A 25,307-nucleotide genomic window follows, 5' to 3' on the forward strand; every position below is an offset into this window, starting at 1 on the left:
CAGACATGTTGCTATGGTTGCAGGAGCGTGGCCTGATTGGTATTGATGTAAATGTCACAGAATGTAAAGAAACAAACACAGTGTGAGCTCCAGGACAAGGAGACCAGTCAGTACTGTGAAAAATGAAACCAATTGCATCGTGGATCAAAATCTGCTGGTACTTTTCTTCATTATTTCATCAATTTTTGCACTACTGGATGAAAAGCAGCACCAAAACATGACAGAGCCTCCACCTGCTTTAGTGATGGCTGTTGACACTCACTGTTGTACCTCTCTCCTGACCTCCTCCACACACACACAAAAAAAAAATTTGATCCAAATATTCAAATATGAATTCATCCCCCTATAATATCTATTGTCACTGATTTTCAATCCAGTTCTTGTGTAATTTGGCACAACTCAGCCACGTTTCCATTCACGAAGAATGGCTTCTTAACAACCACACTTAAACTGAGACCATTTCAAATGAGGCTTCAGTGAGCAGCAGATGGATCGGATGCATTTTCAGGTCTTTGCTAAATTTTTCCATTTCTTTCGATGAATTTCAACATGACTTTCAGATCATGTTATCTGTTTTTTAGGCCGGTCACTTCTTCTTTTGTCTTCCGTTTGTCCAGTTTCCTCAAATCTTTTAAGAACTCACTGAACATCATACTGAGATTACGGAAGAGGATTAGGATGACTGGAAAAAAAAAAAAAAAAGTAGGCACGTCTTTTTTTCTTCTTCTTTTTTTCAGAATTCCGACTTTAATTTCAGAATTCTGGGGAAAAAAAGTGCCTCGTTTTTTCCAGTTTCCCTAATCCTCTTCCAATCATACCAAGTTTGTGGCTAATATCTCTTTGACAATCATCATGTTGGTGCAAAAATATTATTTCGTGCTAAGTTGTCTGTTATGTGTAGACACAACATGGGTTCAGCCCTTGTGTTAGGTCCCTTTTTATGTTTGAAAGATTCATAAATCACTGTTAATGTTTTAATAAACAAAACAAGATACCTCTGAAAAGGATGAGGTACAAGGACTGGACTGAAAATAAATGAAAGAGCAGCCATTGTCCAAAATAACATTAATAATAATTATCATTATTATTATTATTATTATCCTCTATATTCACCTCTTCTTGCTGTATTTTATTGATCTGAACTAAAAGGAAAAATAGTGCCTTGATCATCAATAATCAGTGCTTGAATTAATCAATTCAGAGTAATTCCTCTGTTCGTAATGATTGTATTATCTGGATATATTTTTAATAACGAAGGCGTGAGCGTCCCACCTGATGAGCACTTCATTAGCAATTTCCACCAGCTCTCCGTCGATGTTCCAGGGGAAGGTTGTTCCTTCTGCGTGGATGAAGGGTGTGGTTTTCAAGTCACCCTCCTCTTCACTCTCATCCTCAGAACAGCCAATCAGTGAGCAGGGGCGGATCTTCACTGCTGACACAGCATGCGTCTCCACGAAGGAGAAGTTGAACTGCACACAGATAATCAGTCAGAGCTTTGTCTGTGTGTGTGTGTGTGTGTGTGTGTGTGTGTGTGTGTGTGTGTGTGTGTGTGTGTGTGTGTGTGTGTGTGTGTGTGTGTGTGTGTGTGTTAAAGCTGAGCTGATGAGGTCAGAAAGAGCCATTAAGATCTCCGTTAAGCAGCTTGTTAGAGAGCAGCAGGATCTGTCTGGTTCTTCCGGTCCACTGTCCTCTGCTGTGAGGCTCCAACAGGGGGCAGCAAAGACCAGCTGACTGTCCCACTGTCTGTCTGTCTGTCTGCTGTCCTCTCCTGCAGGTTTGCGCTTTCTTAAAGTAAAGCCGTTCTTATAGGACAGATTAACATCTATCTTAAAACAAGAGCCCAGAGGATTCCAGTACTGTCCTTAAATACACACTTGATTTAACTTCACGAGACTGTGAATTGTAGAGAGAAATATTTTACAACTCCACTACGCCTAATTGATGGCTTAAAAATTTCCTCTAGCAGTTTCTAATATTTTGTCTATTTGATCATATGAATTTGAATTTATTGCATCTCATTAAAGAGGGAGACCTACATTTTCAGCTTTTTTTAATAGATCAAAGCAAACAAAGGATATGATTAATTGATCATGGAAATATCCAGCAGGTTAATGTATAATTGCAGCTCCACTTCAATTTAATGCTGCTTCAATACCAACACACAGGAGGATTTGCACCAAAAAGCACTGAAACTTTAAAATTATTTTGATAAAATCATCAGATTAATAAAGGTGTATTCATTTTTCACACACTCTACATCACACAAGTGACAGGAGAGGTTTAAAGTCCACAGTAGGACATAAACTGTAAGGGTCACATGTGGGCAGCTCCACTTGAACATCCACTTTTGCCGTGCTTTCTGCTGAGATGTCAGGACGGACGCTAGCAGGATGTAGGCCAGTCAGTAAACAGCCTGTTTACTCCAAGTCTGAACACCACACTGCCCGTATATTTAGTAAGTGGGTTAGTGTGCAGTCTCTCTGCCCAGACCAGGTCATGCTGAACCAGGCTAATCTACTCACTAACTTCAAGGAAAACTGCGGTATTTTTAAAACTGGGACCTACTTTCCCATCTTCTAGAGTCTTTAGGTGTTGTGAATGTTGAGGGATTGTGGTATAATCAACAGCCGTTAATCGACTGTAACACAATCACAAAATTGTCCCGAGTCAAAGTGCTTGTGTGACCCTGAAGTCAAGAGTGAGTTCCCACGACAATAAATTGCTCTCTTCGGTAGAAAACATCCGGGTGGAAATATATATAATAGCTGAGGCTGTCATCAGCATAATCTACACACTGCACCAGCTCTGTGCAATTAAACTAAGCCCATCATGATAACATCAACAAGTCGTCTTTGCTTTTCTTGCACAGTAGAGTTTAACTGACGCACAATGTCCACTCAGAACAGTCTTGGAAGTGTTGATTTCTGCAGGTTTTTGTGTGTTTTTAGTTTATTTTCTTGTGTACAAAGATTTGCCCCATTTTTAAAAATTCTTTTAATAGTAATATGTACTGTAGATGATGAAATCCATAAATCATTTGCAATTTCACAATGAGAAATTGCAAACACTTGAACTTTAACTGCACCAGACAGAAAAAAATGGATATTTGTTTGAGCAAACTGGGAGTTTGTAAAGAAAAAAAGGTTGCTATCGTACTCCGACATTCCTTAGTTGTGAATATTTTAGATTTTAGATTGCAAATGTTCAGTTCCTGAGCCTTAAAAGATCTGCTAAAGGTTTTAGTGAGGATTTGAATGGAATAAATTGATTCATGTTATTTTCACCTCTGGCAGGTGTTCTCACCTGTCCAGTAGAGCTGCTGTATCTCTTTAGGTGTTTAATAAACTCGGACCTGGAGGTGTTTCCGACCGCAATCAGCGCTGCACTGCCATTTGCCAAACTGTCAAAAACAGGAAGTGGTGGAGACTGTTAGCATTATTAGAAACATCATCATGTATTAACGTGCACTGTGATGCATTCAAGGCCAAAGAGCAGAAGATCGAGCTAATCTTCGTACACTGTGTACCTGGTGTTTGGAGCTAGTCCTTGAGGTGCGTGTGGACTCAGGCAAGGGATAGACATGATGCTGATGCTCAGATACAGGCCCTGATTGGTCACCCAGGACTCCTCCCCCTCTGTACACACAAATCAAAGAAAGAAAAAGTAAGACAGAGAGTAGCTGGTAGCGATTAAAATCTGATTTGTCCATTTTAATAGAGAAGTAGCGGTTTTACCGGACTTTGGGTCCTGGTCTTGGTCCTGGTCCTTATCTCTGAGAAGCAAGAAATCAAGTTAATTTTTCAAACATGACAGAAGAGTTGCATTCACAGTGAAGAAAATTTATATAACGGACCAATATCATCAAACACAGAGCCAGTTATTAAACTAATCATGGTAAAACAACAGCTTTGACTCAAACAGGCTCTCCTCCACACTTTTCTTAATAAATTTGCGTTGATTTTGTTTCTGGTAGATTTGTGCTGCAAGTCTCTGTAGTAGACAAGCTGTTACGTGGTGTGTTTGCCTTTCTGGTTCAGCTGCTGAGTAAATGTAACAGCACAGCAAACTAACAAACACTGTTGGTGTGGAACAATTACAGTCTCCTCTGAGTGCTTGTAACCTGTTTAAACAAATGCATATTGTTTTTTATGGTGGTCTGAAGACACTTTAGATGTACCATCCAACATCACAGAGCGTATGTGCGTGTTTGTGTGTGCGCGTGTTTCTCACCGCTGTACAAACAAATTGCTGTTTGACTTCCTTGCTGATAAAAAGGAGAGCTGACAGTCCTCCGGTCTGAGGGAGACAGAGAAAAAAAAGAAATAAGAAACCAGCTAGTCCTAGACCTAGCTAGACCTCAGTCACACTTAGAGACCAGTTGGCAACCCCCGGTCACTAAGGAAAAATATGTATTTTATGAGTGGTTGCTGGAGGATGCTTGCTTTAAGCATGTGAAAATGGTGGCAAAGAAAGTGATGCACCAAAAATCACCTTGTGATTACTTGTGTTGCTATCAGATTGCCACATGGAAGACACAGACTCTAGCTTTAGCGAAATGATAAAAATGGGATGCTAATAGGAAACAGACAATTTTTTTGCAGACAAATCAGTGTCATCCATACATACTACGAGTGACCTCAGCAACCTTCCAGCAATCAAAAGCATCACAAGCACCGTGGAGCACTGTATACCTCTTTGTGACCAGTTTCACTCAGCAACAGCTAACAACCTCCAGCAACCAAACAGTCATGGAAAACAGTTTTCCTTAGTGACTAGTGGTTGCTATGGGGTCACTGAGGTCAGTCAGTCATGTCTGTGTGACTGAGGCCTTAGGAACGCACATTTACATTTAAAAGTAAAAATTATATATATGTGTGTGTGTCACCTCAGCCTAGCCAGCGTCTTAACCAGAGCATACTCTCGCCGCCGTGACGATGGCATCCATCTCTTCTTTTCTGCCCTCGCTAAACTCCGCCCGCCAAAGCCAAACATGGCAGAGAAACCGAAGCACACCAACTGGCCATGAGACGAGAAGCTGCACATGTCCACCTGCTGCAGGTGACCTGCAGGCAGAGAGACACCAGCACACTGAGAGAAGACCCTTTAAACGATTCATTAGAAACAGTTAGGATGCAGCACACCCACAGCTGTGTTTCCATCACTTCAGAGGACATCACACAACTCTTGCTCCAAGCCTTCACACTGAAAATGAATAATTTTGTAACCTTACTATGCGTTTGTACAGTTTGTGGTTTTTATCCATACAAAATGAGACATACAAATACACACAGTCTAAAATACGGCTAATTAACAGAATGTGTGAAGCCGATTAATAACTCAGAGGATTGAAATGAATCTGAGGAAACATTATCAACGTTTCCTCAGATTCTTTTTATGTGTGTGGTAAAAAATGGCTTCCACGCCAAACACTGCTTACGGTTTTATTTTTCTACAGCCTTTGAACGCAGCACAAACCATAGAAATAACTAAAATAATTTTAAAAATAACCAGATTTTTCCATCAAGCTCCTTTACTGAGATGCTCCACCAGCTTTTAGATGGATACACACAAAGGCACACGCACTAAGCGGGCCATCTGGCCACATACCTGCTGTAACCTACTGAACTGAACTGCTGTCTCCGCACCTGTCTGTCTGACTGCCTGTCTGTCTCTCTGGACAGAATCTGATTTCCTCACCATATGGCGTGTTGTCAGTGTGTTTGTGTGTCAGTGTGTGTTGCGCAGGATTAAAGCTGAGACGGTCAGTGTGTCACCGAGATCAAACCTGCGGCGCTTCTTAAAAGGTCCAACCAATATTCATTTACATCACAAAGTCATTATCTTTCTGTTTGGCTCCTAATCCACCTTTAGGATTTATTTCCATACCATATTGGTAGCTCTTATTCAAAAATATAGTGGATGAAGTGGTTGAATGTAAAAAAATATTTGTACCTAATATATCCTATATATATTAAGTACAAATATAATAATCAGTGAAAGTAAAAACACCAAAATGACTGAGTTAATTCAACAGTAAACCAACTGATTATTAGAAAGTTGTGTTAGCATCACATGAGCTGGATGACTGTTTCTGTTAGCAGTAAAATGCTCACACAAGTCATTTTTAAAAAAAATGCTGAAATAAATCAATAATTATCCCACACAAGCATTTAGGGAGGAGACAAAAGACATCCGTCAGAAGTCATATATCTAAAATGGCACCTGTAACAGACTGCTGCACAACTGCAACATGAATGAATTTTAATTTATTTAAAGGATAGCCCCTTGAGATGCAGTATCTCGTTTTTAAGGGCAGCGCTAAAAATGGACACATGAAACCACCAGTAGGAGGATTTAGGGCTGCTGCTCAGCTCCAAGGCTGTAACTTTAAACTTTGTTTTTTATTGAATTAAACCATAATTTTCCCCCTCTTGAAACGAGCTTTTCTAAAACATACTTTGAAAATACCCCAACTCTCTGTGGAGATGTTGTTATGTCACTGTATGAGAAGGCTGCTGGGCTTTTTGGATTGATAGCATAGAAATCAAATTATTACTGTCATGTAATATGTCACAGTGAAATGACTCTAATTACTATTATCATCAGAATTTGAAACATTCATTCTATTAACATTTAAAAACTCTAGAAGAGTTGAATGATTTGTTTATTTTATTGAGTTCATGTGAGCACACAGCGAGCAGGGAGTCGACTCAGTGTCTGAGGAGCTGGTTAGTGCATCTGCTTTGTGAGTTGAGTTTGTTGATGCTGTGAAACATCTTCATGGAGAAAGCTTGGAGACTTTTTCAGGACTTGTGGAAGTTCTTATAACTTCCAATGTTCAAGTTCTTGAGTAAATCATTAATGAAGGTAGATTTATAGTCATTCTGTGCCAAGGCAGAAATCACTGTAATGTGCCTGAAGTGAACAGAGTGTTCATAATGAAAAAACAAACAAAAAAACTTTCTACACTGCCCAGTACTAATTAGTAGATGACCTGCACAAAAATTACTGGTTTGTGGATAAATGCAGGTAAAAATGCAGACTCACACTTTTGTAAAGCAGCTTTCACATGTACCAGTTTCATGCTTCATTTATGCACTTGTAAATGTGCCATATTGCTTGTACTTCTGGCATCAAAATGTCAAAAATCGAATTATTCAGACTGTTGTATATGAGTTACATCAGGCCGTTGTTACTCCCAGACAGCTAGCTTGGCTAATCCTAATTGCTATTTGAACCTCGACCAGCTTGCCTTCTGGTTGTTCGTTACTGCTATGATGACGGTGCCAACAAAGATACCCCTCCAAACACCAGGAGGGCCAACCGTTGAGTATTAATTTAATATATATCAATATCATATTGAATCTGTTTGTGAGTCTAGAGATACAGTATGCTGAAGTTTCAGTGTATAGGCTATTGCATTGCTTTGCGTTTTGCTATATCAGAAAAGAGAAATTCACATATTGCTAAAATTGTCTCTATTTTTGTCCCACTCATTGTTGCAGTGAAGGTTTCTAACAAGCCAGGCTAGAAAAGACTCAGCAGGTTTTGAACTTCTGGAAAAAAATTTAAACTCTGTGAGCAAGTAGTTTTTCGTACAACAATGAATGAGGCAAACTGCTCTAAACAGGTAAGGTGATCATTCATGAGATTATTGTAAAGTGGTCAAGGTGGTGACTTCCATGTCATGCTTTTATATATTTATGTTTAGAGATCAGGACAGAATTGGCCCCCTTATGAAGGATTTTCCAGCCTCTGTTAAACAGAGCAAAGAATTTTGAAAACAGCTTTTCCAAACATTAGTTTAATTTTGGATGCTTATTTTGTTGGATAGCAGCCTGCAGCCATTTGTTGTAGTTTTCGCCTGTAGATCTCTACAGCTGAAATGCTTTTTTATATACAAAAAAACAGCCAGAAATACAAAAGGTCTGACACACACCTATAAACAAGCTAAGGCCATTTCACATACAGAAAATTTTCAGTGTCAGCTGCAACTCCCAAACATAAGTTGATAAAAGGTCAACAGTTAAGCCGCTATTTTCAAGGGATGCTCAGGCTCTGGTAACCGTAGCAACAGCACTGATGCTTCCGCCCCTGTTAGTAGTTTAACGTCCAGCAAGGAGATCATGTGATTGTGGATGAGCACACCTCATCAGTGTTATGAAGACAGGAAAATTCACCTGCAGTCACCTGTTGTGCGTGGGAACAGCTTCCTACCTGGGAATTTTAACAGTTTTCTATTGTTCAGGAAGTAGTCTCATTAGGGCTATTGAATTTTCCCATCTGTCTCACACACATACAAACTCAGCTCGCAGTATTAATTAGTGACAATGAAACATCATCACACGATAAGCTGTCATTCAAACACAGCTGCCCGCCCTGCTGCTGGGTGATTGGTTACCGTGTTTACCTGACAGTGTGGTGGTCAGAGACAAAGGGGGCGGGGCTGCTGCGAGCAGTGTAAACCTGTGATTTACTGATTTCAAGTGAAACAGACCCTGTTGTTAGACATCTGTCTGTTCACTCCCACCAGAGTCCAGTCTCACCGTCTGTCTGCATGTTTGTTTGTTCCTAAACACTGTCCCTGCTGCCGGACTGACATTCAGCCAATCACACCAAAGCTTAGCAAGAGCTGAGCTTTGGTGTGATATGCTTTAAGGAAATTAGTCTGTTACACAAAGAACCTGGCTATGATTGCCACAGATTTAATATTAAAACAGAACAGATTTTTGTCCTTGAAAATGTAAAATCTTGGACTGATTTATAAAAAGGATAGACGACGCTAGGTGATCCAAATATAGATTTACTAAAGACAATTCCAACCAACCCCAATCTATGTAACAGATCTACAACATGTAAGCTTTACCCAAGACAATGTGGAGGGCTGCAGTGACTGGATCTCTGACTCCATGAACAGAACAGGAAACCACATCTGTGGAACCTGCAAACATGTGAAAACAGACCGTTAATAAAAGTACTTCATGTCGTGTTTTTGCATACTAGCATACCAAACCTTATGAGACCTTAAAGCAGTGGTTCTATATGAGAATGCCCTTGCTTACCAGCTGGGATGATTCCCAGTGGCAGTGCGGCTCTCACTGGTTTTTCTGGGGAATCTGCATCCAGCTGGGCTCTGAGGACCAGAGCATGACACAACTCTGCAACTGAACCATCTCCACCGACGCACACCACCCTGACGGACAGGTGGAAAAAAACTAGTGTGAGAGTGGTAAAATAACACAGGAAGTAACATAAAAGGGTAACCGTCTTTCGGTCTAAATAAGGGTTTATTGTGAAGCTCAATGAGGTGGTTATACTAAGTCAAGGACACAGACTTCACTGACATTATAGTCCTCTTATAGCGCTTTTGAGGTCTGCTTGAAGTGTTGATCCATTGTTGGCTCATTGAAATGTGAAGTCTCCATAAACGCATGGTCACAAAAAATTGTCACAGACTCAATCTTGGCACCTAATGACAACATTTACATTATTTGGACCCAAGCGGACTTAACAAACTCACAGCCACAACAAGTATAATACACCTAGAAGACATTTCACAGATCTCAAACTCCTGATGATTTAAAGGAAAACCATCCAGCAGAGGATGTGGCTTTTCTAGTAAAATTGACAATTTGTTTTATAATACAACAGGGTAAGTAACCTGAATGTTTTTGGGCACTAACTAAAATGTTTGTGCAGGGTGGTCCTGAATGTGTGATGCTGAGTACTTATTTCTTTTAACTATTGATGAATATCGATGGATGGTGAATGGATATTTATAAATACTCTAGGTTGTATTTTCACTGCAAAGGTTTGTATTTTAATTAAGCACAAATATTTCTCAACATTTCTTGTTCAGTAGAAAAACATCAGTACCAAAGTTTTGATACTAGAATTAGACTACAACTAAACTAGTAGACACACAGAAACTGGATTTCAGAATGACTGTGATGGGTTTTATTTTGAAAAGCTCCAGTGAATTGCTCTCCTACAGTCACCAAAGTTCATGAACTCTTTAATATTTATGATTGCTGGGTTTTTTTAAAGGTCTACACACTAACAGGCAGCAGTATAATCCATGTCTTGTTTTAGAATCTTAAGTTAAGTGTTAAAATCGTAAGTTTAGAATAAAGTTGACTATAAAACTAAAACAAATATATTATATTTAACTCATGGTGTGAAATGCTTTCGAGCAATATTTTAACCATAACAGATGGAGAGAAAAAAAAAAAAGAACTCACAATCACAGGGTGAGAAAAAGGATACACTCTGGACAGTCTATCATATGGTAAGCTCAAAGAGACAGAGAGCGAATCATTTACAGTCACATTTCTACTAATGACCCATACAGAGTCACACGAAAGATAAAACTCATATTTTGATCGCTTTTGAAAAAAAAAGTTGTATTTTATTTTAGGGTAGGGTGGGAGGCAGTTATTGTTTGTTAGTATTAATGTAAAAAAGTAATAAAAAAAAGTGAGAAAGTGAGAAGGTTCATCTTCCGAGTCTTTATTTGCAGTAAATGGGAGGTGAACAGTCTCCGCCCCCTCCCCCTCTTCCTGAGTATGGGATTACCTGGAGCTGTAGTCGCCACGGTGACAGCCAACCTAATTGGCAAATGTAGGTTTCAACCAAATCACACACACACACACACACACACACACACACACACACACACACACACACACACACACACACACACACATAGATACACACACACACACACACACACACCCAACCACCTACCCACACTCAGCAGCTAGCTTAGCAACGCGGAGCTAATCTTCTCTAAGCACATTAAGCTTTATGAGGGCTGAGCACAAAAGCTGCTTACACACCCACACACACACACACACACACACGCACACACACCATCAGAAAAAGACTGATGAGAATTTGATAGCTGCTTCTGTACTTGTAGCTGCTGTTCTATCATTGGAATGAAAAGTTATTTTAACTTTAACAACAAAGTGAACAGTTAATGTTTGGTATTTGATCATCTTACGTGTGTGTGTGTGTGTGTGTGTGTGTGTGTGTGTGTGCATGAGGTGTGTGAGATCAGTCATGGTCAGTGTGTTTCAGTGTCCGCCTTTGACAGTAAACTGCTATTTGATTATCCAGTTCACCTCAGTTCAGCAGCAGGATGATGTCACAATTTAAACATGGTAACTTTCATGTCAACGCACTTACCATTAAACAGTCAACTATTTCCAACTGTAAGATTCCACTATCACCTGTCCTCTTGAGGAATAGGGACCAGCTGATCGTCAGCTGGCTTTCTTTTAACCTGGACCTGAGATCATTTATCTTGCCTTCAAGTGCATATTTTAGACTCATCCAGTTTAAAAGCTACAGACAGTTTCATCGATCTCACAGTGCTGACAGCGGATTGCTTTAAGCTTAACAAACAGAAACCTCTACACACGATACAGCAGATTATCTGATCATCTTCAACTGCGTTGACTACTTTCAGCACAATTAAAGGTGGCTCCACCTGTCTGTAATCAGTCACACATTGGTTCAGAAAGCAACATATTATGATACTGAACATCTATGGATGAATAATAACAAAACTACATTTAAACTGTAAATTATTTTTACAATAATTTCTTACTCTGGATTTTTTAATGGAAAAATCCTGATGAATCCCAACCAAGCAATGATTTTGAAAGCAAAAAAGATATAGATGACTAACCCATCATATTCATCCAGTTTGCATTCCTTTATCACTGAGAGAGCATGACCCTTCCTCTCTGTTACTGGAGAGAGAAAGACAGGTAAAGACAGAGAGAGGGGGAAAAAATAAGTAAGCAGATGGAGAGACATTGAGATGGACAGAGATAAAGTGTTCGTGCATATGTGTGGTCAGATGAAGTGTGTGTTTGATGACTGCCAAAAAAAAAAAAAAAGTGGGACAGCGGATATCACACCATCTGCTGAGAGGGGGAGAGTAGAAGCAAACAGGAGGAATCAAGAAAAAAGGAGGAGAAAAAGGAAACATGGGAAAAGTGATGAGACAAGAAGATAGGAAATGAGAAGGAAAGAGGACACAAGGATATGAGGCAGGAGAGGAAAACAGAAAGGTGAAAAGAGGACAGGTGGAAAGAAAACAAGAAAACAGCAGAGAGGAGAAGCACTGGAAATGAGACAAAAGCAAATGATTGGAAACAGGAGGAGACAGGAAAGGAGAGGAAAAAAGATGGAGAAGATGAGGGGAGGAGTGCAGAGGAGGCTGTCTCCCTCTGTCACAACAGATGGGCTAAGCTCCGCCCCCTATATCAGGTTACCTAGCGACCAGAAGCTGCCATTAACTCTGACCTTTGGACTCCCTCTACACACACGCGCACACACAGATTTCAGTATCATGTCTGGTGTCAGTAAAGATCTAGTTGTTAAAACCCTGCCTCACATAGTTTTATATTTAAAAATAAACACACAAAAATACGTACATTTATTTATATTTTTATAATTATAATTTTTCAGTGTTTCTACTGAGCAGAAAAATAAACACTTGGATGGACTAACCTGTGATGTCAGTTCGGATGTCAGCCATCTTGAATAGAGGAGCCACGTGGTCTCTGTAGATGTGAACGGCCTCCTTCTTGTGGCTGCTAGGGTTGATGAAGACCTTCAGATTTGTAGGACGGTTGCTGAACCCTGAAAACACGCACACATGCACACACACATTTAGCAGGTGCATCATAGGTTGGATTTTGAAAGAAAATGAAACCCTGCAATGGTTGGTTAGCTACACTAGTGATGGGCTATGAGCCAGTTATTGTTCAACAGACTAAAAGATAGTTAGGTCCATACATCTTAGCACAGTAATACCACAACAGTGAATTTTAAACAAAACAATGTAGATGTGAAGTAGACACAGCTTTAATTCAAAAGCTCTCCATTAACACTTCAGTAATTACAGTGATTTTCATGCAGAGTCCCCCCATTTTCAGAGGATCAAAAAACGACTCCATGCATTACTAAGAGATTTTGCCCAGATGTGCAAACCAGTTGGTGGCAAACTGGTTCACAGTCATGAGTTTTTGATCCTTTGAGTCTCCTTTATTGAGACTCAGTTGCACTTCATGTTTATTAGCATTTAACAAATATCTGAGTAGTGACACCTGCTTTTCAGGAGTGGCTGTGTGATGACGTTACTGGCAGCATGTGAAGCAACCATTGCAGTGGGATACACTGGCGGCTTTACACTGCTACTAGCATAGCTCCTTGGCTGTAGGTAATATTTCCAACTACACCACATGCCACTGTGTGTTTTGGTCCACAATATAGTGCCCTTAAAAGTCAAAAATGAAAGAAAAAAAATGTGTTCATGTGCTACTTTTAGTGAACAAAAAAGATAAAAATAGAAAAATTACTGCTGCTGATTACATAAAGTTCTGGATTATAAAATGTCTGTGAACTATCTTTCATCATAGCCAGCTGAGGGTTCCACTTTACGTTCCTCTGCAGCTGTGTTCTGATAGGTGAAGCAGTTTTGTATGTTTATTTATGTGTACTCAAGAAGTTAAATAACTTTTCATTTTGGACAATAAGATTTGGAAGACTGCAAATATTTTTCTAAAAATACTAAAATTTTAATATGAGCTCTTAATGCATTAATTAAAACAACAATCAACTTACCAAGTGATGACAAACAGCCCAACAGCTGACTGTCCTTACTTGAACGCTGATCACAACACACTTTGTTATCGTGGCTGACATTAAGTATCTGAACAAACTGAAGAACATCTTCACTTAAAATTCTGCATGGATCAGAAACTGACTTCCACATGCCCTAAATTTAAAGTATTAACCCAGAGATATATATAAATAAACAGATAACACGTGTCTGTACACCTGCTTCAGTATATGTGGAGGTGGCCTGTTTGATACATCAGAATATTGTTTACATCTACAACACTGGTTGATGGGTGTGTGTGTGTTGTTTTATAATATCGACACACTACACACATACACAGACCCCCTGTATGACGCATCATTAGGCAGATTTAGAGACCGCATTATGAATCCCTCTGGACCATCTCAGATCAATACACACACACCAGCTCCATTATCCCTCTCATTACTATAATCTGCTCCCAAAAGGCCGTGACCTCGCCCTGTTAATGACCCCCACACACATATACACAATGTGCACCTCCTGCCATCACTCCACCCCACGGCTCTGACCAGGTTCTCCGGAGCTCCTGTGAGGAGCTACCCGACACCTCCACATCTCTCTAGTGGTCCCCCATCAAATACCAGAATCTCCACCCTGTCGTTGTCCCACAAATCTCAGGCCTATTTCCATTCTAAGCAACACATCTGTGCTGCAGCACTAAACAAACAAGCCTGAATAAACCTACATTTCTTTTTGGTTTTATGTGGAAATTGCAATCAATTAAAAAAGGCCTCAAAAGACACCTTATCTCTTACTGATCTTATAATTATAAGAAAGGACCTTGTGATGATAACAGAGGGTCTCATTACTATCATCAGGAGCAAAGTTGGATTGCTTAGTTTTCAATATTTATTCATGTGTGCTGTAATTGATTCTCCTTCAGTTTAACGAGCATGGATTATTCTGCTCTTTAACTGCTAATAACAAGAGAAATGGAAACCAAACAAACCTTTATTTTGAAATCTGGAAGTATTCTTTGGTGGGATTGGCAGTACTTTTAAAGTGGCTTATGAAACTGCCTATCAGGTCAGTATTTAGTTCAGTAAGTTCAATACCAGGAAACCCTAAACTGGGATTGTTGCAGTATCCTCTGTCCCACACTTGTGAAATCTCTTTTGACCAGTGTTTCTTAAACTGAGCATTTAAAACACAGGAGCAGCTGTTTTGACCATGCAAAGGCGTGGTCAAAACAAGGATCTGTGCATTTGAAAATGAGTGGGTTTTCCAGAATGTTGAAAAATAAAGACTTAACATTTAGACCAGTTACACTTCTTTTAGAGAGTGTATACTGGCAACTTGCTTATAAAAGCCAATAATGTGTTAAAAATGACAGAAATCACTCACACTGTTGATGCATAAACAGATGCTTTCTGTCATAAAGGAACCATCTTCACAACAAATGTAAGAAGACGACAGACTCACAGATATAAAGAGGTCAAGTATCCATCAGATCATCTCCGAGCCTTGACCAGTGACAGGTTGCTATGGCGCTGCTGAAATGTTACCATGGTAAACAATCCCTGTGTCATCAAGGAGTAGTGTTGAGTTTCTGACTGAGCACTTAAGACTGGACTGCTGCATGTTGTTTACAAACAGACTCCATCTTATTATAGCTTTCAAACGTCATTTTTCCTGTCTGTGTATGTTCTCAGTCATCCAGGTCATCGCAAACCCAAGGAAATCCAAATCTTTCCATCCTTAGATCATTTTTAATTAGTTCACAGCTTCATTACCTACACAAGTTTTCTGCGAAGCATTTAACATGCAGTCATTAGATCAGTCTCAGTCTGTATCAGTTTCTCTAGTGTGAAAATGTGCTACTTTACACTTTTTTTTTAAAATCACTGCAAGTTGAAACATTTTGCAATTAAGGGGTTTTTAATTATAAATGATAGTCACAGTGGACAGTGCGGGCTGACAGAGGTTATAGGAAAAGGGAGGAAGGGTATCAATATCAAACTATTAGTGACATGGTGCTCAGAGCATTTGCACCCATGGAGTATGCAGCTCAAACGCTCACATATCTGGTTGTCCACCACGATGACATGCTTCACTAGTTCAAGATTTTGGATTTGAGGAGGAACAATCTAGACAACACCTTTCTAAAAGAGTGTAAGGAAAGCCACCTCAGATGGTAAACACTCATCCTCCTGGGAGTCCCTGGAGCTCTTATATATAAATAAAAGGCGATGGAAAATACAGTGCATGGGTAGCAGGTTCCTGAATTTAATAAAACACAACTATACTCCATTTCTAGAGGTAAAACCTTGCATTTTGATGTTGTCCTTTTGACCATATGACAACTTACAGTACCACTGGACTAACAACACCCATTTTACTCTGATACTGTGACCCCGAGGTTTCTGTAAGCAAGCAGCAACCGCAAGACAAAAGATCTGGGAGGGGTCGCTGTGGCACCTGGTGACCTATGAACGCTCACTTCAGTTGTCCTGCAATTTCCACCGGCCTGTCAGTCTGTTGTGGTGTTAAACAACTGCAGTCAGTCGATCCTGCAGACTGACTGTGAGTATGGAATTGGAGTCTATACAGCAGCAGTTCTCGCCTTTTGTCACTGACTACCATTCACTTTCTGAACAGCATTCTGCAGCTGCTTCACACAGCAAACAACAAAAAATGAGGTTCCAGAAACAGGAAGTGTCTGCGCTGTGCTCACCATTGTGCAGATGACTGTTCAGACCCGAAGGTTAAGAAGTGGTGCCGGCGTCGGCTGCGGCGGGACTGCCCGCTCGGTGACGCCATGATTCGCACAACAATACGCTTTTCACACTGACCTCTGGCTGGAAAATAGGCTTAATGTCCGCACAGCGGCAGAGCTACTGACTGTGTTTACCTTTCACACACACACACACACACACACACAGGCACACAGACTCCTCTGCTGCGGTGTGTAAAGTCACAAAAGCCGTCACAGCTTGATGTGCAGTGTGACCACTTGAGCTGACACACGACCTGCGGGCCATTCATGTCTGTGAGTGTGAGTGCGAGCCCATAAGACAAAGACTTGAAGAAGTTGTGACTTTGCTGCAGGGCCTCATGGGTAATCTGGTTTGATCGACAGACAGATGGACAGACAGACAGGTGACCAGCGATAACATGTCAGACTGATGCCATGGTGATAAAAGGACAGTAATGTGTGTGTGACCTCTGACCTCTTCATTTATGGATAGCTTGTAATGTCTCTGTTGCAGTTGGCGTGGTTGGACAAATAGAGAAGAACTGAAATGTAAAATGTGTCCATGTGAGTTAAATCCACACAACAAGCACTTCAACATTTCTATTGTGTGTTAACTGTCAGCCACGCACCGCCCACTACAGTGCACCTGGGAAATCAGCGTCTGGGAACGTCCAACTGCAGCAACATCCAGAGCTTTAGCAGCAGGTGGTTGGGCAATGAAGAGGTTATTCTTCTGAAAACTTTATGCTCTATAGAAAAAATATACTGATGTCTAAAGAAACTAAACAACTGTGACATCTTCTGCACTTTATTTGATACTTGAGACTGAGTCAGAGACATAAGATTGTTTTTTGGGGGGGGGTTTCCTAGCATGGTGAAGAAGAACTGAACTCAATGCTCGGACGTCAAACACATTGCACACCATTGGTTGAACTTGAACACCAACAACAGCCCAGCCCCTAAACAAGACCACGCTAAAGCTATTGCAGCTGCAGATTCAGAAATATTGCTGAAAATCTGAAACTAGAAAAAAGTCATGTCTCCATGCTTTCAGCCTTGCAGTGTGTGTTGTCTAAAGCTCCAAGCCTCAGAGATATTTCTTATGCACTAAATATGAAGTGGTTGTATACACACGTGTTCATGCAGACAGTAACTAATCTCTCTTGCAGACAACATGATTTAACTGCTGACAGCACTTTACTGAGTACTGCTAAATGTGTGTGTGTGTGTGTGTGTGTAATCCTTTGTTCCTGTGGATTAGCAGATTAGTTCTCTGGTCTGATGTAACTGTGACTCACCTCATTAAACTGAGTGATGAACAGATAGAAAACAATGAAATTTTAATCTGAGCAGCTAGCACTGCATCATCAAGCAAATCATCTGCAGACGTACAAAACACAAAGGTGTGCGTTTTAAATCCTGGTATATCTTGGGCAGCTGCAGTGCTGACTGACCACGTTGGCTTAGAAAAATATCAGCACAGATTTCAGCTCAGTTTTGTTCCAAATAACATAAGGTTTTGAAATGTTATACATTAAAGCCCCTGAACTATAATAATGGCAGGGTGTCAGCACATCTAAGCAGAACAACCAGTAAAATAAACTGCAACCTTTCCACAGACTGTAGAAAAAACTGCTTTATCAATCTAAACAGTTTATGGTCCAGACTAACTTGCAAGCCAAAGTTTTAATGCAATCACTTGCAGTAAACCACATGTTTAATTACTATGTTTAGTATTTTAGTTAAGTGTGTTAGCATGCTAACATTTGTTAATTAGCAAAACAGATTGTATATAAAAGCTTTTGTAGCTTTTGGACTTGACAATTGTAGGCAACACACAAGTGTTTTAACCCTGGATCCCCCCCAAGCAAGGGACAAATCCTGTGGTTGCAGAAACACTTTAAGTTATACAGAAGTTTCTGGGGGGGAAAGCTCTGTTTCCATGATCTGAAACCTCTGTGAACACTGATGATTTTACGAGCTAGTTTCAAGTCTTGTTCAATAAAACATTGATTTTGTAAATTATGATCCCCATTATTATCAGAAAGGAGCATGAAGCACAGTTATCTCACTTGGTAATGACTTGTGATTAACATGACAAGAATCCTCCACTGTTTGGTTTCAAAGTCAGACACCCAACAAAGGCAACGTCTGGTTTTAAAAAGCTAAGATCTTAGCTTGAAGCTAAGCTTGAAGTGTTACAATGGGACTTCACTGAATGAGCACTCAACACAAAGAACAGCTAAGGCTGATGGGGATGACCGTTTTTTAGATATTATAACAAATTAAAATTCTGGCCTAATGAAAAATGTATTATAATTCAATCTTCCAACAATGCAAACATTTCCAACACTTTACTACTTGATTTTTCTTTTTCAGCTTTTCCAAACAGAACATTCTTGTTAATGAAAGTGAACATCAAAAACAAGACTTTATGACTCCAAAATCAACTATTTGCTATGGTAGCATCTCATCAGCAAAAATACCAAATAATCAGAGCCCAGAATACAGTCCAGCATCAGAATTTTGTTATGCTACAAAGAGTGTTGCCTTTTATTTACAGTTGTGGGTGTGGCAATTTTTAGGATACCTTACTGACAACATTTGTACAAAAACATGTAAAAATACAGATGTTGTATGTCTAGTAAGAATCCATGTATTTATTCGTTCATTTAACAGTTGTATTAGCTATGATGTAAATAAAAATATGAGTTTAAATTTGTAATGTGTGAATTTAATGACAAACTCCATTTAAATAAGTCTCCATTCATCAAACCATCTAATGGACAGATGCTAAGCGTGCTACTTATAACAGTATTACTCAGCAGTGTGTGTGTACAGTTTAATCATCTTAGAGTATGACACTCACTGAAGCACTGACTCACGTTTCTCCTGTTTCAGCTCTTATGTAACACAAACTGCCAGTCACATTTTCAGTGAGTCCATCACAGTTGGATGTTCAATGTGGGCCCAAGGAACCTCCAAACTGGGTCTCATCCATTAGCTTGGTCAAATTTACATTCCACTGTTTTGTCCATAGCAATTTCACAGCATCTGGGTGTTACTTTCAACATTTTAACAGGATAACAACAGAAACCATGAACCCCAAATGGTTAATGGCTGACCAGCTCCACCATCTAAGACAAAGATGCTGAATACTGACAAAAATACTTTAAACTCCTGGTTTGCTTTTGTGTGCTTGCTGCTTGAACTGCATGACAGTCTGAATGTCTGTGTTACCTGTGAGCAGCTCCTTCAGGGTGTTGTACCAGGTGTGTGTGTGTTCTGAGGAGGCATTGTGGAGGTGCAGCGTGTCCTCCTCCAGCCTTCTCCCTTTCCTCCTACACCAGAAGAGAGCCACACCAAGCACGGGTCCCCCTGACTCCTGGCCCGCAGCTCGCCTCCGCTTCACCTTCACTGCAAATATGTCTTGCAGCAGCACCTCACCTGACTGTGGGACACCAGTCTCACCTGCAGAGAAAAAAGTAGTTAACAAACAGCACTTGAACACAGCACACTGTTTAATGAACAAGGTACATGATGGGCATCTGAGAGGTTTGGGTACGTTTTTGAAAGGGACCAGGCTAACAGTTTCCCTCTGCTTCCAGTCTTTGTGCTAAGCTAAGCTAAAAACATCCTTGACCAGTGTGAACAGATGAAATGCTGAGATTTACCCAAAATGTCAAAATGCCATTTTTTCTTTTTATAAACATTAAGACTAAAGTCTTATTAAATAAAACATTCAAATCCACTGCGAAAAAGTAAGTGTATAAAAGGATACTACCATTAACAACAAACTGATTAGTTTGTCTGATTAATGTTTTACTGTATGTTTAAATTGTTTTGAATAGTCAATCAAATATGAACGCTGCACATTGCTGCTGTCAGCAGAATGTAAAGTACAGCATCAACAAGTACAATCGTGAAAGAATTCTGAAACCTGATTGGCCAGCATCATATTAATCTTCTAATCCTCTGAGGATAATATTAGCATAGCTCAGACAGTCCATTCAGAGTTACATAACATATGTACTCAGACACAAAGAAAATACTTTGTGTCTGAGTGAGCTTGTGCGTGGCTCATTTGCAGATGACAGTAGTGCAAGTACTTTGGAGTTTTTTTGTGTTTTTTTTGTTGTTTTTTTTGCAAGGAGCTTTTGACTTAAATGTAAATCCCCTTTACAGTATGTAAACTTATAAACAAACTTATGGAAACTTTTGCTTTCACACCAAATTAAACTGGTTGGTTTCAGTTTAAAAAATGTGAGAATTTGCCAATTTCCCTGGATTCTGATTTATCAGATAAGAGATGAGGAGATAAGGAACACCTTTTTCATGATCGATTCAGCCCTCCTTTTATACTTAGTGTTAAAAGAAGATGTGATCACCTTCATCCTATGATAAAATATTTCTATCCTGATGTAAGTGGTCACTTCCAGGACTACTATCCTACGTCTATGCATACTCAAACAACAAACATGCAAACTGTGACACATTGTGTGTTCTAGTACCTCTCTATCAGAAAAGTCTGTTGGATCAGACAACACGAGCCAGCATTCGGTCCTTACATGCATCAGTGAGCCTTGGCCGGCAATGACCCTGTCGCTGTTTCACCACTGTTCCTTCCTTTTGTGTGAACAAAATCCTCACTTGCTACCCAATATATTCCATCCACAATGAAGAGATAACCAGTGTCATTCACTTCACCTGTCAGTGGTCATAATATTAGGACTGATCATGTATACACCTGCGTTAAACACCACCACCATCATCAAAACAGCAAATGGGGAATTATCTTTTAAAGGATTGTGTTCCCTCACTTCAGCAGACGTCCAGAGATGAGATACAGTGTCACAGTGCAGTAAAGCTGCTCTGGCAACGCCTCACTAAAACATCTTTCTTCTTCCACAAAAGTAGAACTCAAGCACATCCAGAAGTTTTTTTTTGGAACTTATAGCAGGAATTTTAATAACTTCTCAACAACTGCACACTTGTTGATGAAAATTTATTGTCTATACTGATATTTAATTCAAAATAACAAACTTTTTAAATGAAATAAGAACAATCGACATGTCCAAAACAAAATCCAATATTTACAGTACCAATTTTGTCAGTTACTAAGGCTAGTTTTCTTAAAATTAAGCATCATTTAAATTTTCAAAAGTCGTCACATCAGAGAAGATTTATAGACATTTTATCAGCCTGAATTATAAAAGTTTACTTGAAGACCTTAGATTCACAGAGAGAGTCTGTTAGACAGAGAGCGCGATGTTGACCTTCACCAGAATTTCACTAAAATAAAATCAGCTCAAGCTGTTAATGGTATCTAGATTGCTTACAAACAGACAGACAAACACAACCAATTACATACTCCCTCCCTTTGGGGGGAGAATAATGAAAATGGCCATATTAGATGTGTAGCTTTAGAGACAAACGCATGGCACAGCTGGTAGATGTGCATAAACAAAAACAAACTCCACTTTAATCACCAGAAACATTCAGATCTACAGAGATATTTTCAAAAAAAGAATATTTTTATCCTCCCAGATTTAAAACCTATAATGGTGCACTTAAACTGTGGATTACTTTATGATGAATAACAGTTTGGCCAGTATTCATTTAATACTGTTATAATCTAACAATCGCAAAACAGGGGCCTCTTGGCATCTCATTTAATTTGAACTCAAACAGGTTAAGGAACATGATGGAAAATGTGCAGCCCCATAACAAACCCAGAGTAGGAAAATCAATTCTGTGCTCAAAGAGACAAAAAGAGATATTAACCTGATGCAAAGCACCTGTACAGTACAGTGTAAACAGCTCATAAAGCTTATAAATGATAGCTGATTAACCCCCTTCTCTATGAAATACCTCCTGCTGTTATCAAACACCAAATATGCCCACGCCACCCTCCCCTGTTCCCCAGAGAGACCAGCATCCATATGTCAGGGTCACCGTGTGTAACAACAATCTATCTGGTTGTTGTTGCTCAGTCTTCATTCATTGTGTCCAATTAATATTATTTGCGTTTAAAGTATTTGTCTTCTGAGTCAAACGAGAGATTAAAGGTGAGGAATCAAAACCATTTTTATCATTTATGCATTTTAAATTTGAGAAAAAACACAAGTGGATTTTGAAAGCAGAAAAGTAAGTCAAGGCAAATTACTTTGTTATCGTAAATTATTTCAAAGTGGCTTTAACATATTAGCAAGCACCCTCTATCCTCGGTTTCCTCCACATCTAAGGAAGACAGACATCTAATAAATTTTTAAAAACATAGCAACATAACATATAACTTTAAAATACATACAGAAGTAACCCCTCATTTCTTTAGATTTTACTTCAACAGAGTCAGTAATTTTTAAAGTGGTCTTGAGCAACAGGCTTTCTGAAGGTCTTTCAAAGTTTTTCTTTGGACATTGGCTGTTTTTTCACTCATTTTCAGTCGAGTTCTTGTCTACAACCATCTGTAAAACACAGTGGAGGCTCTGTCATGTTTTGTGTCAGTCAATAGTGTTGGAGATTGTGTCTCAATTGACTAATTATCAACACAGAAAAGTACCATCAGATTTTGTTCCACCATGCAATATGACCTGGAAGGCATGTGATTGGAAACGGTTAAATTTTTCAGCATGACAATGATCCCAAACATACTGCCGACGCAGTAAAAGCATACCTGGATAGAAAAACATACAGCAGAACACTGTCAGGGGTAGGAAGATGATTTTCCATCTAACCCGATAAAGATGACTCTGATCTGAGCTGACAGGACCCACAGAGTCACTGTGAACACACACGCACACGTTGGTTCATTCCCAGATGGAGATGAGATTCCCATCAGGTCCTCACATCCTGCTGTGCTAACACACACACACACACACGCACGCACACACACACACACACACACACACGCACGCACACACGCACACACACACACACACACGCACACACACACAGACGCAGATATATTTATATAAAAATTATGTGCCATTAGTCATGTAATTATTCCTTTTACTTTTAATTTTAATAACCATTTATCCACTCACTTCCCAGAGGATTCTATCATTTGATTCTTAAAATAATTTTAAATGGGGAAAAATGAATTGTTAGCACCTGTGCGTGGCCCAAACACACACATACAAACACTCTCAGTGGCAGTTCAGTCTCATGGTGACCAGGCCATGTGGTAACTGTGGGGAGTTATGGATCGGAGTCATGCTTCCATCACTTCAGAGAACATTACACTGACTTACATTCATTTCCTGGAGTCCTACACTATACATTACTCCACCATCGAATTTGATAATCCTAAACAGATACAATCTTTTTTCTTCTGGTCAACTGACATTTCAGTATCATGGGAAGAGTTAAAGTGTTTTTCCAGTCAGATTACAACAAATTTTAAACAAGTTTTCCCACCAATTTTAAGAAGTGGAAATTAATGTGCATTTTTACCACTGTTTTTGCCACATTTTTACTACTGTTGGGTGTACTGGGATAAGCAGGGAGTTTCTTTGATTGCTCAGTCAGGAGTAATTTGACCTTTGCAAAAAAAAAAGTGAGTACAATGAGGCGACGTGATTAAAAGATTGCATTTGTTTCTGGAAGTGTCTACAAAATCAGATTGCAATACTCTACACGTCTCGTGTTAACTTCTAACGTTTTTGTCTTCCCTGTGGTAAATTGTGCTTCATGATTTCAAAAAGTTTGTTTTCACTGTCACGTTTTGATTCAACTTTTCTAATTCTAACAACAGCTTATCAAGCTTAAACGTGCTGCTGTTGTTCAGCCGCTGGTTTCCTCTTTCTGGTGCAAAGTGGGCCAAAAACAAACAAGAGAGACGGGACTTGCGACAGAAAAGCCGATCAGCTGATCATTGATCAGTTTCATGATTGAAGTAGCAGCAGGAGAGGGAGGGGGAGAGAAGAGGCAGCCTCTCCATATATCGGTTGTTAAGCTTAACGTGGGAATGCTTTACAAACATTCAGAGATGAACTTACACGCTTGCTTTACTTCTCTCTGTGATAACTTTCTCTGAGATGAAATGCCGGGTTGGTAGCGAGGCTCCAAATGCTCAATCAGACCACCGACAGGTCTCGCACGCCACAGCCGCTCTATCACGTGATGCATACTGCTCTGACGTACTGAGGTTATGAGCTGAGTTACGCCATGTCGCAAGTTTTGTGAGGTGCTTTCGTGATACTTAATGGATCGGATTACATTTTTTATTTCTCTCCGATATCCAATCCAGTAATTTAGGTCAGTATCAGAGCGATACCGATACGTGATATCAGATCGGTCCATCCCTAATATTATCTGGATAATATTCAAATTAGTTTTTAGTTTTTTCATTATTTTTGTTATTTGCTGGACAGACTCTAAATTCTACCAATACACACATTACATCTGACATCAGGTCAAACACAGGTCATCCCATTATTGGGCCACATTCACAAACAGTGGGAACACATAAATCTGTGCTTAAACTGTGTGTATCATCATATCACTGTACAGATTTATTTAAAACCAGATACTGTTCTTTTCCTGCAAACAAATGGAGACCTAGATAATATAATAATTGGTAAAATTAATAATTATGATGTTATAAAAGGCTATTATTTACAGTTTTCCTATACAAAGACAGAAAAAGTTCAAAGAAGAGTTAAATCAACAATAATAAAGTATAAGTAATATTGACTGAACGTACTACGCTTATCACTGTAAAGACAAAACAAAACAATAGCGATCCTCCCTCTGTTTAAAATAAAAACCACATCCATCATTTGGACACTATTGTTTCAGTTTCTTCATGTGAATATTTTTTTGTTTTTCTTGCTTTAGAAGCACAGGATTCACTCCAGCGAATACTTCACTGCTTACGACATGAAACACAACTTGAGGTAAACATGTTTCTAATATTACAAAAAATGG

General features: G+C 39.5%; 1 protein-coding gene across 1 annotated transcript in view; it reads right to left on the reverse strand.

Moving 5' to 3' along the window:
• Positions 1 to 25,307, reverse strand: part of cerkl (ceramide kinase-like) — a 31,858-nt gene that overhangs the window by 972 nt on the left and 5,579 nt on the right. The window contains exons 4-14 of the mRNA XM_040005851.1: positions 19,617 to 19,847; positions 12,526 to 12,657; positions 11,696 to 11,759; positions 9,063 to 9,193; positions 8,867 to 8,941; positions 4,886 to 5,063; positions 4,231 to 4,296; positions 3,735 to 3,772; positions 3,527 to 3,635; positions 3,304 to 3,400; positions 1,273 to 1,469 (exon numbers count right to left, since the gene is read on the reverse strand). Coding sequence (XP_039861785.1) covers positions 1,273 to 1,469; positions 3,304 to 3,400; positions 3,527 to 3,635; positions 3,735 to 3,772; positions 4,231 to 4,296; positions 4,886 to 5,063; positions 8,867 to 8,941; positions 9,063 to 9,193; positions 11,696 to 11,759; positions 12,526 to 12,657; positions 19,617 to 19,847 — 1,318 coding nt within the window. The remainder of the gene's footprint in view (positions 1 to 1,272; positions 1,470 to 3,303; positions 3,401 to 3,526; positions 3,636 to 3,734; positions 3,773 to 4,230; positions 4,297 to 4,885; positions 5,064 to 8,866; positions 8,942 to 9,062; positions 9,194 to 11,695; positions 11,760 to 12,525; positions 12,658 to 19,616; positions 19,848 to 25,307) is intronic.

This window comes from Simochromis diagramma, unplaced genomic scaffold (assembly GCF_900408965.1).
Source record: "Simochromis diagramma unplaced genomic scaffold, fSimDia1.1 OVJJ01000501.1, whole genome shotgun sequence".
In the NCBI taxonomy this organism is placed as follows: Eukaryota; Metazoa; Chordata; class Actinopteri; order Cichliformes; family Cichlidae; genus Simochromis; species Simochromis diagramma.